Source organism: Lithobates pipiens, unplaced genomic scaffold (assembly GCF_037356315.1).
Source record: "Lithobates pipiens isolate NorthernLeopardFrog02 unplaced genomic scaffold, aLitPip1_a1.2 Scaffold_18, whole genome shotgun sequence".
Taxonomy (NCBI): Eukaryota; Metazoa; Chordata; class Amphibia; order Anura; family Ranidae; genus Lithobates; species Lithobates pipiens.
The window spans coordinates 58,269,578-58,285,658 of NW_027507758.1; the positions used below are offsets into that span (position 1 = coordinate 58,269,578).

Genomic DNA, 16,081 nt, shown 5'->3' on the forward strand with positions numbered 1-16,081 from the left:
GCTAAAGAAGCTGAGGGTAAAGGTGATGGACTGGCCAAGCATGTCTCCAGACCTAAACCCTATTCAGCATCTGTGGGGCATCCTCAAACGTAAGGTGGAAGAGCGCAAAGTCTCTAACATCCACCAGCTCGCTCCGTGATGTCATCATGGAGGAGTGGAAGAGGACTCCAGTGGCAACCTGTGAAGCTCTGGGGAACTCCATGCCCAAGAGGGTTAAGGCAGTGATGGAAAAAAATGGTGGCCACACAAAATATTGACACTTTGGGCCCAATTTGGACATTTTCACTTAGGGGTGTACTCACTTTTGTTGCCAGCGGTTTAGACATTAATGGCTGTGTGTTGAGTTATTTTGAGGGGACAGCAAATTTACACTGTTATACAAGCTGTACACTCACTACTTTACATTGTAGCAAAGTGTCATTTCTTCAGTGTTGTCGCATCTTTTCTTTACAGGGTAATAGGATAGGCTTAGAGGGGGAGTGGGAGAAGGTTCAAAGGGTAACTCCACTTTCGTGTGGGGGAATAAAAAATATACCATATACAATTGCGACTCAAGTCATATTGTAATTTTTTTTTTTTTTTTTAATTACCTTTCCTTATCAGTCTGCAGCGCTGTCATTTTCTGTAAAATGCAATATGGCTACCTGGAGGTGTTCTATACACAGTACGCCCCCTAGATATGTAATGTCTTGCTTCTGTGCTTGGCTCACTGATTTTCTCAGAAGTCGGCAATAAGATACAAGTCAGATTTCAGGCATCCCCTGTAACAAAAATTTCATTTTTGGTGAGATAAGTGTTAAAGGGATGCAGACCCTGCCACTTTCCTCATTAAAGCCCTGCAAGTACAGCAGCTGATTGATTATCCAGTTGCCAACCCCATAACATGATTATACGGTGGCAGAATGGCTCTCCTACCTAGTGCGTGATCCGCCACTTCTGGGTAGGGGGGCACACCCACTGCTTCTGCTGTGATTAGTCAATGGATGTCCACCGACACCTACTGATTGTGGAGGAGAAAAATGTAAAGCAGAGCTCTGTGCTGTCAGTGGGGATGTGCTGGAATTTATTTCCCTGTGTGTGTGATCCTGTAGCAGTAAAACTGCTATAGGGCGGTTGGCAACTGGTTAACCAGCGTTAACCTAAATTTTTGTGTTTTTAAGAACACCAATTGTCTCTGCTTGCTTAATATTTTTTATTTTTTATTTCTCTGTGCCTGCTTGCTATTTTGAAATGACAGGTCGCACAATTCTTTTTTATTTTTTATTTATATCGGGGAATGGATCCACATGGACCACTACAACAATATATTCAAAATGACAATGTTACAGATACAGGAAAGGGTACATGCACAAAGAATACAATATGTGATTATCGTCGGTCAAATGCCCCCATCCCGTGTGGTTTGTTGAAGGATAAGCACATCTGACAGACAATTTCTTGGTCTTTCATCTATCTGCGATGTTCCTGATTGTTTTCTAATATAGATACTAACATCCATAAGGTTGTCTCCTGCATCCGATTGTGATTAGGCAGGTCGCCATAGCCCTGCGGGTCCTATGCCCTAACTTTTTCTAGTTTAGATAAGAGTAGAGTGGGGAGAAAGAGGGGGAGGGGGGAAAGAGTTAGTCTGAGCTCCAGGGTATTAGGAGCATGAAAGTATAGATATTAGAAAGGCGTGAGGGGGGGTGAAAGTAGATGGGTGTGGGGGGGGGGGGAGCTCGGGTGTAATCATGTCAGACTATAATATGGCATCAGCTTGGCGGTGGGGGAATTATGTAAGTACGCACGGTTGGGCTTCTCTGAGTGCTTGTCCCTCCTCTGAGGGTCCCACAATTTATATTGGAAGGACTTGTTCAATATATTTATACCAGTATGGCCATATAGGGTTGCCCATACAGGGGCCAAATGAATCAAAGCTTGCAATGGTTGGGCAAGAAACGGATCATGTATGATGTTCCTTTGGGTGAAATTACTTCTGATTAAGTGTGCCTTGTTACTGCTGTACAAGCTTTCTAATAGGTAGGGAATTGGGATGGATCTCTGCAGTCTGGCAGTTTAATCAAGGACAATCGTCGATGTTCTTAGTAAGGCTTTTGTCCCTTTTATGACCATGTTTTGGAACGAGCTGTAATCTTCAAGGCTGTTTGACAAGAGGTCTCCCTTCACGTAAATGCCCCTCTGTACCTGGCTGTACTTTGCTGATTTGGAAAGCAGAGATGAAAAGACCCGTTCTAGCGTTTTCACTGTCTGGGAGGAACTGAATATTCTGACTTGTCATTTCAGTCAGCTGCAGGTCAAATCTACTGATTCAGGTCATTTGCCTTTATATTCCCACTGCCCCGACAACCAGTCTCTGTAAATTGTCAGCACAGTTGGAATATAACTGAATTCAAGTATTAATGGAGTTTCCGTGAGCCAGACTAAGGCCCCTTTCACACCGTTTTGCAGGCGCTATAGCGTTATAAATAGCACCGGCAATCTGCCCTAAGACCCCTTTCACACCACACCGCCCATTGCGTCTGCGGTGAAACGCTGCTATTTTTAGCGGCGTTTTACCGCCGCATTTGCGGCGCATTTCGGCCGCAAGCGGGTCGCTTTTACCCCCCTAGGGGCCGAGAAAGGGTTAAAACCGCCGGCAATACACCGTAATAGCAGCGTTTTGCCGGCGGAATTACATCGCTGCCCCATTGATTTCAATGGGGAGCAGCGGTGGAGGAGCGGTAAACGCACCTCTCCAAAGAAGCTGCTGGCAGGTCTTTTCCCTGACGTCCTGCCAGCGCACCGCTGCAGTGTGAAAGCCCTCGGGCTTTCACTCTACAGACAACGGTGCAGCTTTTTCTGGGCGGATTGCAGGCACTATTTCTAACGCTATAGTGCCTGAAAAATGCCCTGGTGTGAAAGGGGTCTAAAAAAGCTGCACCATTGTCTGTAGTGTGAAAGCCAGAGGGCTTTCACACTACAGCGGTGCGCTGGCAGTACGTCGGGGAAAAGTCCTGCCAGCAGCTTCTTTGGAGCGGTGAAGGAGCGGTGTGTTTACCGCTCCTCCATCGCTGCTCCCCATTGAAATCAATGGGGCAGCGCTGTAATACCGCCGGCAAAACGCCGCTATTGCAGCGTATTTCCGGCGGTTTTAACCCTTTCTCGGCCGCTAGCCGGGGGGGTTAAAAGCGCACCGCTAGTGGCCGAAATGCACCGCAAATCCGACCGTAAAACGCAGCTAAAAATTGCGGCGTTTACCGCCGACGCAATGGGCGGTGTGGTGTAAAAGGGGTCTAAATAGCACGTTTTTTTTTTTTTTCCCCAAAAACAAATTAAGTACTGTAATTTCTTCTTTGAATCTTCCCTTTTCAGACTAGATTTCTCAGATCAGCCAGACTTGGCAGAATGGATCTCTGTTACTGGGCAGCAGAACAGAGCCCTAAATGAATTGGAAGCAGAAAAGATTAGCACAGGTAAGTGTAGTAAGAATTTTTTACATCAACATCCCCTCCCACAGGTGGCAGTCCAGTAAAGCATAGTCTGCGTATGAGTAAAGTATGTCGGCCACTCGATCCAGCCATTGTTCAGTTGAAGTGGAGAGGATTTCTTCCATATAGCTGATATACAAGCCTTTGCTGCATTGAGAAGGTACATAGAGTGTCTTGAAAAAGTATTCGTGCCCCTTGAAGTTTTCCACATTTTGTCATGGTACAAACAAAATTGTAAATGTATTTATTGGAACTTTATGTGATAGACCAACACAAAGGGGACACGTAATTGTGAAGTGGAGGGAAAATAATAAATGGTTTTCAAAAATATCTGAAAAGTGTGCCGTGCATTTGTATTCAGCCCCCTTTACTCTGATACCCCTAACTAAAAACTAGTGGAACCAATTGCCTTCAGAAGTCACCTAATTAGTAGAGTCCACCTGTGTGTAATTTAATCTCAGTATAAATACAGCTGTTCTGTGAAGCCCTCAGAGGTTTGTTAGAGAACCTTAGTAAACAAACAGCAGCATGAAGGCCAAGGAACACACCGGACAGGCCAGGGATAAAGTTGTGGATACATTTTTTTTTTTCATATAAAAGTTTTTGAGCACAACAGACAGGGCAAGATAGTCCAACAACATACATTAGTAAAGGGATAAAGAGTACAGCAATAGCAATATAGCTAAGTTGTGGATAAATTTAAAGCAGGGTTAGGTTGTAAAAAAATATCCCAAGCTTCGAACATCTCTCTGAGCACTGTTCAATCCATCAAATGGCTTGAGTATGGCAGAACTGCAAACCTACCAAGACATGGATGTCCACCTAAACGAACAGGCCGGGCAAGGAGAGCATTCATCAGGGAAGCAACCAAGAGGTCTATAGTAGCTCGGGTGGGAGAATCTGTCCACAAGGACAGATTATATTAGTCATCTGTTCACAAGGACAGATCATATTAGTCATGCACTCCACAAATCTGGCCTTTATGGAAGAGTGGCAAAAAGAGAGCCGTAAGAAGTCCAGTTTGCAGTTAGCGTGGAGTCTTGTGGGGGACACAGCAAACGTGGAAGAAGGTGCTCTGGTCAGATGAAACCATTATTGAACTTTTTGGCCTAAATGCAGAATGCTATGTGTGGCGGAAAACTAGCACTGTCATTTTGAGATGTTTTGAACCATCATAAGTCCATTATACCCTCTTACAGTCTGAGCTCAGAAATATAAATGAATGTTTATGCCTTAAGTAACCGCAAGCGCTAATGAAACTCAAATGAGGAAGTGAATGAGTCAGACACAAGGTTTGACAGCTTGTCGAGCTTCATTGTCAGCTGTGACAGTGAACATGATTAAATCTTCAGTGTAAATAACAGCAGTGAAGGATTAACCCTTTCCAAGTTCTAGCCTTCAATGTAGCAGTGGTCATTGAAACACCCTTCGATGTACTATCTGTCAGTGAAGACTAGTATATAACTCTCATCCTTCATAGCCCCAACAGAGAGCTTGACTTTCTCAAAGGAAGACCAAGAGTTGTGCTCTTCTCTTCTTTTAGTTCTATTCCATATTGTTTGTTATCAGGCTGACTTATATGTATCGTGCATTACCATGTTATTTGATCTTACTATTGTCACTGTATTTCTGATCTTTGCAATCTACTTTATCCTTGTATATATTTTTGCCATTTTAATAAAATTTTTATATATAAAAATAAGAAAGACTAGAAGTCAATTACATCTCGGCCCACATTTACAAATATAGTTTCATAGTTAGTAAGGTTGAATAAAGACACCAGTCCATCCAGTTCAACCTCAGTGAGTGTTTACAATTGTCCCTATCCCTGTACATTGCACACTCACATCGGTCCCTACCCTCAAGGAGCCCACAATCCAAGGTCCCCATTCATATACTAGGGCCAATTTGGACAGAAGCCAATTAACCTACCTGCATGTCTTTGGATTGTGGGAGGAAACTGGAGTACCCGGAGGAAACCCACGCAGGCACAGGGAGAACATGCAAACTCCAGGCAGGTAGTGTCGTGGTTGGGATTCGAACCAGCGACCCTTCTTACTGCCAGGCAAGAGTGCTACCCACTACACCACTGTGCTGCTAAAATATCTTAGACGAGTCTCACTCTACGGGTAACCCATAGGGAATAGTCGCTCTAGAATATCTAGTGAGGTTATTCTAACAAGATTTTAGTTATACCTTTCAAAACTCAGACAACTGCACATCACCCTGAACACACCATCCCCACCGTGAAACAACAAGCATGTTGTGGGGATGCTTTTCTTCAGCAGGGACAGGGAAGCTGGTCAGAGTTGATGGGAAGGTGGATGGAGCCAAATACAGGGCAATCTTAGAAGAAAACCTTTGAGAGTCTGCAAAAGACTTGAGGCTGGGGCAGAGGTTCACCTTCCAGCAGGATAACAACCCTAAACATACAGCCAGAGCTACAATGAAATGGTTTAGATCAAAGCATATTCATGTGTTAGAATGGCCCAGTTAAAGTCCAGACCTAAATCCAATTGAGAATCTGAGGCAAGACTTGAAAATTGCTGTTCAGACGCTCTCCATCCAATCTGACAGAGCTCAAGTTATTTTGAAAAGAAGAATGGGCAAAAATGTCCCTCTCTAGATGTGCAAAGCTGGTAGAGACATCCCAAAAAAGACCTGCAGCTGTAATTGCAGTGAAAGGTGGTTCTACAAAGTATTGACTCCGGGGGCCTGAATACAAATGCACCCCACACTTTTCAGATATTTATTTGTAAAAAAATTTGAAAACCATTTATCATTTTCCTTCCGCTTCACAATTATGTGCCACTTTGTGTTGGTCTATCACAGAAAAACCCAGTAAAATACATTTACGTTTTTGGTTGTAACATGACAAAAATGTGTAAAATTTCAAGGGTTATGAATACGTTTTCAAGGCACTGTACAAGAATGTTTTTGGAATGCGGATGGAATTCCCCAAAAAACACAAACTGTGCAGATGGGGTCACTAGTAGGTATTCGTTTCAGAACCCCTTTGATGACCACTTATTTATGCAGCAGAAGGGAGGGTTTTACTCCTGTACTTGATTTAATGCCAGTCCATCACTCATTGACCACCTCCTTCAACATTGCAATGTTTACCTTTCCTTCAATAATGGGTTAGTTCAGGTTTACAAATAAAGCACTATACAGAATAGCATCACTCTACAATAGGATGGAGCAGCCTTTATGATGAGTGCCCCATAGCACTATGGGGCTTTTCCCGAGTGCATTCTCTTTCCTGCTGACAAGAATGAACATGGTGGGTACAACTGGAGAGAGAGAGAGACTTGAGCATATGCCCCCAGGAAAAGGACAATGCTCCCTCCTGAGGCACTTGTCCTATTAGCTTCTGCATCCTAGTAAGAAGACAGGGCAGAGCCATAAAAAGCATTTCCAGTTTTTCTGGCAGGCTTCTGTCATTGCAAGAATGGCCTACAGGTGTGTTTGTGGAAGAGAATCATAGTTTTAAAATCTGATCAGCTTAGGGTGATGCTATTGTGTATAGAGACTGCAGAGAGCGTTTTTATTTTGTTCTTTTTAAATGAATTACCATTTTAAAGGTTTTTGATATTTTCCTTTCTGTTGATTACAGATGAATCTGAAACTCCTAGACAAGTGAATATTCCTGAAGGGTTCCGGCCTTCCTTCCAGCCAAAGTATGTATCTTTTGTTTTTACTGAAGTTCTGGGCTTGGTAAAGATTGGTTCATTAACATATTATGCTGATGGCCATGTTTGATCCACTCCATCTTAGGAACCCATACTCCGATAGCATTAAAGAGATGCTGACGACGTTTGGGACAGCAACATACAAGGTGGGACTTAACGTCCATCCCAACGAGCAGGACCAACGAGTCTCCATAATGTGCTGGGCCAGCTGTGCATATACAATACAGACTATTGGTAAGGCTATTCCTGTCTGGCTGAAGTTGCTTTGTGCATTAACATAGTGGCAAGGTAACTTACATGATGGTTCGTTTTTGCTTTTAGAGCGCATATTGACGGATGAAGAAAGACCTTTATTTGGAAATTTGCCATGCCGACAGGTGAGGATTGCTTTGCAGAAGTACCAAATTTAATAAATTAAGTGAATCCTAAATATACATAAAGAATTTGCTGGCAGACTTAAAGCGTTTGTTACCCCAAAACTTAATGTTCCTGATATGTGGCTGCTGTACCATGTGCTTGTATGAGAAAGCATGCTGTTCTCATTGTATTGCTTCCTTTATGTGAAATCCCTGGTGTACCTGCTAGTCTCTTTGCTTTTCTTTAAAAAAACCGACCACGCTAAGCAGGAGAACACAGTGTAGTCAGTTATGTAGCTATGCTGGGAGCTCTGTGTGCTTTCCTCCAATGATCTGACTTGACGACCCCCCCTGCACAGATATTAACTGGGAAGCTCACTGTGCTGCTACTTATCCTCCTCCCCCAGCTCTTATGCAGCTGAGAGCAGAGGGGATGTGATCACTTATAAAAAATGGGGAAAGGGTATTTATAATGTTTTTTTATATCTATACAAAACATTTTTGCTTTTCATTTCAATTTTAAACTGAATGGGTTGTTTTACAATGTGATCGTTTGCAATCACTTTAAAGCGGAGGCCCACCCTAAAATAAAAAATGACATTAATATTCTCAAAAAAATAAATTTGAAAAATGTGAACATTTTTTTACTTACCAGAAACACCTGTTGCTAGGCAGTCTTCCTAATCTGCCTCTTCCTATTCCGCGGCACTATTCCTTCACTTCCTCCTCTTCGGCGAGCTGCCCCGTTGTCCTCTGGGACATGTGTGTGTCCCAGAAATCAACAGCGACATTCACAAAGTGCCACACAACTCACGCGTGGGCAGTAGGAAACAGGCAGTGAAGCCGCAAGGCTCCATTGCCTGTTTCCCTTAGTTAAGATGGCGGTGGCAGCGGCACCCGATCCGATGGACAGATCGGCCTCGGGGGGCCGACATTGTGGGCTCCCTGGACAGGTAAGTGTCCTTATTCAAAGTCAGCAGCTACAGTGTTTGTAGCTGATGACTTTTTTAAAAAAAACTAATCGCGGCTGGAACGCTGCTTTCAGCTGGTCATGGTTCGAATCTCGGCTGGTTCAGCAGGGACCTGACAAGATTCGAACCATCTATGGGAAAGCTTATTGTACCAAAATCGATCCATTGATCGACTAATGTACAACCAGCATTTTGGATTTTGCTAGCAATAATCAGTGTTCTTCCGGCAGGGATGGCTCCCTGTGCAAACTGCTCTCCCCGCCAAGATTACAAAATAACTCCTTGGGACTAATTGAGCAATTTGGTTGCAGGGAAGAAAATCACATCTATGCTCTTTTGAAAAACTGCACCAAAAAGGCACCCTTCATTGTAAGTCAAAAGAGCATGCAGGATTTTTCAAAGTGCAGCGCACCTGCAGTGTAAACGGTTACATAGGATTTAATATGGAATCGGTTTTCATGCTCTTTTGTCGCCGTGGCAAAGCGCAGCACAAGCACAGAGTGTCTAAGGGGCCTTATTAGCGTCCTGGAAGCCGCCCTTGGGATACTATGTACTGCAGTTGCTGCTGTGCATGCATGTAGATTGGAAGTGACTTCAAAGACGCTGCAGGAGATAACTGTGCTCGTATGCAACAAAGGATGAAAAAAAATGTTCAAACAAGTATTTTATTTGAAAAAAAATTGTGTGTGATACACTGTTCTTTTAGCAAACTATAACGGTCAGTCATTTAGTGTTTATATCTACTTTTATTAGGCCTTTGCTATGATGTTTGCATAACAAAAAGTGCCTCCTTTGCCACCAAACTTAGATGACATAAAAATGGATAACTATCCTCAATAAATGATCTCTTTAATGTTCTTTGTGTCATTTTCATAAGTTTGATGTCTTATTTTCAACTTTTAGGATGACTGCTTGAAGTCACTGACCAGATTTGCAGCAGCACACTGGACGGTGTGTCCTTTGACGGTGGTACAGAAACACTTCTCACGGCTTTTTAAGTGTAAGAGTCTCTACCATCTCTTCCTTGTAAGGACTTGGTCCCGAATTCCTGGTGTTTTCCTTCTACCCCTGAAGGGGTAGAGGAGGGCTTTATCCTGATCTGTCAATACAACCTTAACGGCCAATGTCTGCCTATTGGTGCTGGATCCCGCAGCCATCAGTCGTCTAGGTGTATCCAGTGACCAAGCTGGCAGAGTACACTTGCAGGTCCGGGGGTGTGATCCCCCTTGAGTGGAGTGTTTGCTCGCCAGTACCTCTTGGACAGTCCAACAGAGAAAATAATGCTCTAGCGCAAATTACCTGGAAGACTGCGAACTGCTGCTCTGTTCCAAGTGCCTTTGGAACGTAGCAATAATCCAGGAGTAAGGTCAAAACGCATTAGCATGTTACTGCTGTATCCTGCCATGTAGCCAATAATAAGTTGATGCAATTGATGTTACTGTGTAGCCAGCTTCATTATGTTAGAGGATTTGTTTTCCATGGAGGAGAAATAGTTCTTTCTTGCTGTTGACCCAACAGTTTCCTCCGTAAATAAGACCCTAATGGTCCTGTTGGGGAAGGGTCCGGTCTTTAAAGTTTGAAGTCTACCAGGTAGATGTTCACAGCTCTGCAGATGACAATTTTGGATGGAAGGTCCTGCAGGCGGATTTGTAGTGGTGTTTCCCAAGTTCTATTTTTGCTGTGTTTCTGCCTTGTTGCTGTGTTTTGGAATGTGCCATGTAGTCATAACATGATGTTCTCTGTGTCCTGTGATGGACAGTTAAGAAACTAGAATATTTTTGGAGTACATCACAGGACACAGATATCCCTTACCTCTTGTCTACTCCCCCATGCTTGCTAAAAAAAACTGAGGCTTAGCTGAGCAGAGAGGGGTTATGCAAGGAGGGGGGGTCTTTGGGTGGGAGACACTTGCCTCTTTTGGCCAGTGTCCATTCACTTGAAGGCGACAGCATAAGTTAAGTAGTCTTAAACATCAAGACCTCTGTGTCCTGTGATGTACTCCAAGAAAGGAACTTGACAGATAAACCAAAAATCCTAATTTAATTTTCTTTTTAAAGTATATCCAAAGAAAAAAAATGATTTTATAGAGTTGGGATTGGTTGTAACCCCTGTCAAGTTTTCTTGCCCTCTGTCCCATTGGGGAGTTTGCGCTTTAATTCCTGTCCTACAGACATATCAGACGATTTGAGGAATGGTCGTCTCATAGACAGGTGTCACAGGAAGTTCACATTGAAGATTTCCTATTCTGGTGACAGAATTTTGTATTTTCTCTTTTAGTCTTTGTGATAATGATCACCAGTAGAAACAAAGATGGTGAATCTCCCCAGATGGCAGTAGAAAAAAAATGTCATTTCTAGCTACTCCCCACTAAATCCTAAACAGAATAAAAAAATGTTGGCTTTAGATACACTTCAACAAATTCTCCCTTTTACATTGTACAAGATTTTTGTAGGCTAGAATTGGGTAATCTAGAAGTGCTGTATAACACATATCCATGACATGCTAATTAACATATGTTCTTTATCACAGCAATTGTGCCTCAAGAAGATGGACAGGAGTCACAGAGTATACTTGACATTGACGCATTCCATTTAATGGTAAGTGTATACAATGTTAATAACCGATACAGATTTTAAAGGGTTATTCTACCCATAAGTAATATTTGTTTGTGGAGTACAGCGGGCTTCGTCACTGTACTGGTATCTCCTGAGAAATCCAGTGGCCTGATCTCCAGTCAGAGTCATAGACATTGTTGCTGTGCCTATTCATCCAAGGTCTGCTACTGATGTTCTATAGGGGATGTCACTATTCCTTCTCTTGCATGCCTGATTTGATCATATATATATATATATATATATATATATATATATATATATGGTGACAGCCAGGAGTGCTCCTATCCCATTGGTGGAGTAGAGCACACCCAGAGATAAGTGTGCCATAATGTCTGACTATATCTTGCAATGAAGCGTACACCAATCCACTGTTGCGTTGAATGCTGTGTGCATGAAAAAACTGCTTAAATTGGGCGTTTAATATCTCCAGCATATTCCAAAAGTCACCTGGAGAAAGGACTTGGATATCCAATTATTTTATCTCTACACCTTTTTATTAAAGTGGAAGCAGATAGCAGCAACCTGTAGAATTAAAAAAAAAATCATATCAAAAAGCAAGGTTCCTACTGATGACTTTTGCAGTATTGGATAATGGGCATACTTTCCCATGATGGGAAATGCTAACTGGCCACCCCTTCTGTAAGATTCTTTAACCTCCCTGGCAGTATGATTATCAGATTTTTGTGTCTCAAAGCGGTACATTGTTTTGCATAGAAATTTGACGTTTTATATTGTAGGCCTGTAATTCTTAGTAATAACTCACTTAAATCTGTGCAAACAAGAGTCTAGTCCCAGGTACGATAAAGTTTGAAACACAAATTCACAAATGATAATATAATAACTATAAATAATTATAAAAAATATTGTAATAATAAAATGAATTTCCCGACGATTCACTATCGCTCAATTCCTGTGTTCTAATTTACTATCGCTGTTTTCTAGTTGGTCTAAAACCACTTTTGAGATTAAGGGCCACTTTTTGGTTGCCATGGGCATTCGCAAGTTTCCAAGCAGAAAGAACATTTATATATAATATAAAAGTGCATGCAGGGCACTTGGCAAAGCATTAGGGAGACAAAAGGGATGTAAAATGATTTGATACAGTAATGTAATCTGTAAGACTGTTATGGTTTGTGTACTTTTTGAATTTGCCGCTGGGCTCCGTTCCCATGAGTCGCGACGCTCGCATGGAAACAAGTCCGGCACACAGATCATTGGGTGGAGGATCCAGTGGAGGGCATTGCAGAGTCCTGGTGACAAGGTAAGTATGTTGCACCAGGATTCTGCAATGCAATTCAGAGTGTGGCTCGGGGTTACCGCTAATGGTCGTAAAATGTAACCCCGAGCCACACTCTGGATTATCACCAGGGAGGTTAAAAGCTTTAAAAGGTTGATTAAATTGCTGAGGGGTTATAGAACACCTGCCAGGTTTGTATTGCTTTCTGTATACTGCCTATATTGATAGAGAAATACAAAACTTGCCACTAGAAAAGATGTTGCTGAGCAATCATCCTTTGGGAACAGTGATTCAGATGACAACTAAGAGGGGATTTCCGCTTGCTTTTTTGCCAGCAGCCATAAAATAAGTAAATTATTGTTTCTTAGAGACTTTGACCTCTGTTGTATGCATATAGTAAAAGGGGTTCTCCCGTTGTATAATATTATGTGCCTGATGATGACTGTGTGTTTCTTTGTACAGGTCAGCTTGGTGCTATCGTTCCCAGCTGTACAGTGCCAGGACTTTTCTGGGTACAGCTTGGCCACTGGAGACCTCCATCTCTTCCACCTTGTAACCATGGCGCATATCGTTCAGATAATGCTGACTTCATGTTTAGGTAAAGCGCTAAATTGTAAAAAAATGTAATTCAGAAATCAAAAATCATGATTGTGCGTTTAATATTTGAAAACAAAGGGAATATATGCCGCAGCAGTTTTTGAGACCACTCCTGTGTACTTCTACAGCCAACAATATGCAGCCTATTGGCCTTGTCTTTTCCCCCATACATACAATATTGAACAATATGGGTTGATTCACTCCTCTTACTAGGGAAAAGTCAATAGGGGAGATTTACTAAAACTAGAGAATGCTAAATCGTGTGGGGCTTTGCATAGAAACCAATCAGCTTCCAGGTTTGTCAAAACGGAACAGGCTGAAGTTGGAAGCTGATTGGCTGCCATGGACAGCTAGACAAGATTCTGAGTGCTCCAGTATGGAAAATCTCTCCCAATATGTCTAAATTTCAGAAGATGGCCAGGAGCTGTATTTGATACTTAAGTATTTGAGCTTTGAGCCTTTGGGTACAAGTGCTGCTAGTAAGTCAAGACATACAACTTATAGCTTCCAATATTCACTTAATTCTAAGTTGTTTACGGTTCAGTGATGAAAATCTCTTTTCTGCAGAGGAAGATGGGATGGAACAGGAATGTTCAGATGGAGAGGAGGAACACGCTGTGATGTCTCTGTACAGAACAATCTGCCAGTGCACTGGAAGGTCTGTTGCACTCCATTACATAAGCCGTTTATAAATTCTGTTTTATCTCTATTTCCCCCACCCACTTTAATTTAGTGAAAAGACCAAACATGATCCAGTGGAAGCATAAGATGACAGTAAGGTTACCATGTATGTCCAGCCACAGTTTTTCTTAGTTTTGGATTGCGTGGTGAATAATTAGAACCACTGTCTGGTATTTACTGCTATCTGGGTCTATGCTAAAGAGATTTCCTCTCACTTCCTGTCCTGATGACTATATTTTACTGGTCAGGAAGCAGATTTCCCCTCACTTCCTGCCTGGTAATGCCACTGTCAACAAAACAGGAAGTGAGCTGACTCACTAACGCAACCCTAAATAGCAGTAAAAACCCAATGTGAGTTCTAATCCTAACCCACTCTAAAACTAGAAAAATACGATTTGTTCCATGACATACACTTAACCACTTGCAGACCGGACCAATTTGCTGGTCAAAGACCAGATCCCTTTTTGCGATTCGGCACTGTTGCTTTAACTGACAATTGCGTGGTCGTGCGACGTGGCTCCCAAACAAAATTGACGTCCTTTTTTTCCCACAAATAGAGCTTTCTTTTGGTGGTATTTGATCACCCCTGCGGTTTTTATTTTTTGCGCTATAACCAAAAATAGAGCGACAATTTTGAAAAAAACACATTATTTTTTACTTTTTGTTATAATAAATATCCCCCAAAAATATATAAAAAAAACATTTTTTTCCCTCAGTTTAGGCCGATACGTATTCTTCTACATATTTTTGGTAAAAAAAATCACAATAAGCGATTATTGATTGGTTTGCGCAAAAGTTATAGCGTTTACAAAATAGGGATAGTTTTATAGCATTTTTATTAATAATTTTTTATTATTTTTTTTTTTTACTAGTAATGGCGGCGATCAGCGATTTTTATTGTGACTGCGACATTGTGGGGGACCCATCGGACATTTTTGACACATTTTTGGGACCATTGTCATTTATACAGTAATCACTGCTATATAAATGCAGTAATTCCTGTGTAAATGACACTGGCAGTGAAAGGGTTAACCAGTGGGTGGCAGTGTAGGGGTTAAGTGTTCCTAGGGGTGTGTTACTAACTGTGGGGGGGTTGGGCTTTCATTTAGTGAACACTGATCTCTGCTCCAATCACATGGAGCAGAGATCAGCGTCACTAGTTGCTAGGCAGAATGGAGAAATGTTGTTTACACAGCATTTCCTCCATTCGGCCGCTCCGTGAGACGATCGCGGGGATGCCCGCGGCGATCGAGTCCGCGGGTCCCGCGACCGGACTCACGGGGGTCCCGACCAGCGCGGGAGCGCGCCGCCGGCGGCACGCTCCCGATGGCAGGGCGGCATTGAATATTGGACGTACCTGTACGCCAATATGCCTGCCCGTGCCATTCTGTCGACGTACATCGACGTGCGCTGGTCGGGAAGTGGTTAAGGTTGGGTTCACATATATGTGGGTCCAGTTTCGGTGTCGAGTCAGGAGTGGTTTCCATTCAGCAGCTCAGTCGCAGAATTGACACTGAAATCACACCTGAACTGGACTGAAAACTGCACAGGACCCTTTTTAAATTTGCACCGCACCTGGCCCGCATCTATGTGGCTCCATTGAAAGCCGGTCTGGTTCACATATTATGCGAATTGGATGCAGTTGAATACGCATCCGATTTACATATATGTAAACCAAGCCTAAAGCATTGCTAGCAATAACAGGGCTAGGTAGAAGTTAAGGCACTTAAAAAAAAATCTGTATACCCACAATCAAAGATTACCCTCAGTAAAAACATAAAAAGTAACAGTAGATCCCGTTTTTAATAGGCTGTTAAATGGTATATGCAAAATTCTCCTTTTTCTGTAAATATTGTCTAGCCTAGGCACCTTCCTATCTGTTTTCTGTCTGATAGTCAGCCTCGCTGACATCTAGGGAGGTATGGGGCCAATCTAGATTTTGAGGAAAGCAGGCTTAATATTTAAAACCTCCTGAATGCTCTGTAATCTGACTGATCATATTTAGTATGTGTTTATTTTTCTGGATCCAAAAATGTCTTTTTGAAAAGCGAATAAAAATGTATTGAAGGAAAAAATGATGTTTTGTTGTTTGCTTTCTGCTTAAAAGCACGCCAAGGTGGTCATCAGGATGGCACCTCTACAGAGCAATAAAAGTGGCAGTTCTTCCATTCTTGAGGTGCTCCGCTGTCTTCTTCCATTATTTGAATGGTGTCCCTCCGCCCACAGACCTTCCAGGTATGTCTGCAGTTTTCTAACATTTTATTAAAGTATTGTTGGTAAACCTGTCACCTTTGTTTCCCTGGTATTCCATCCAACTTGTTCGAAATTATATGCTAGTGACTTTCCAGATAAAGAGTCATTTTACTAAGAATGTTTGTTTCTGTTCTGTGACTACACCACACCAAGTCTGATTTTACTAAAGGGGTGATTTCAATTCTAATTTGTGGTTAGTTGAAGTACACCTA

At 42.3% G+C, this 16,081-nt stretch overlaps 1 protein-coding gene across 2 annotated transcripts in view; it reads left to right on the forward strand.

The window, feature by feature from the left end:
* Positions 1–16,081, forward strand: part of UBR2 (ubiquitin protein ligase E3 component n-recognin 2) — a 128,144-nt gene that overhangs the window by 99,328 nt on the left and 12,735 nt on the right. For both annotated transcript variants that reach the window (XM_077485711.1, XM_077485710.1), the window contains exons 33-41: positions 3,352–3,452; positions 7,084–7,147; positions 7,245–7,393; positions 7,481–7,536; positions 9,390–9,486; positions 11,016–11,083; positions 12,801–12,936; positions 13,503–13,593; positions 15,724–15,851. In XM_077485711.1, coding sequence (XP_077341837.1) covers positions 3,352–3,452; positions 7,084–7,147; positions 7,245–7,393; positions 7,481–7,536; positions 9,390–9,486; positions 11,016–11,083; positions 12,801–12,936; positions 13,503–13,593; positions 15,724–15,851 — 890 coding nt within the window. The remainder of the gene's footprint in view (positions 1–3,351; positions 3,453–7,083; positions 7,148–7,244; positions 7,394–7,480; positions 7,537–9,389; positions 9,487–11,015; positions 11,084–12,800; positions 12,937–13,502; positions 13,594–15,723; positions 15,852–16,081) is intronic.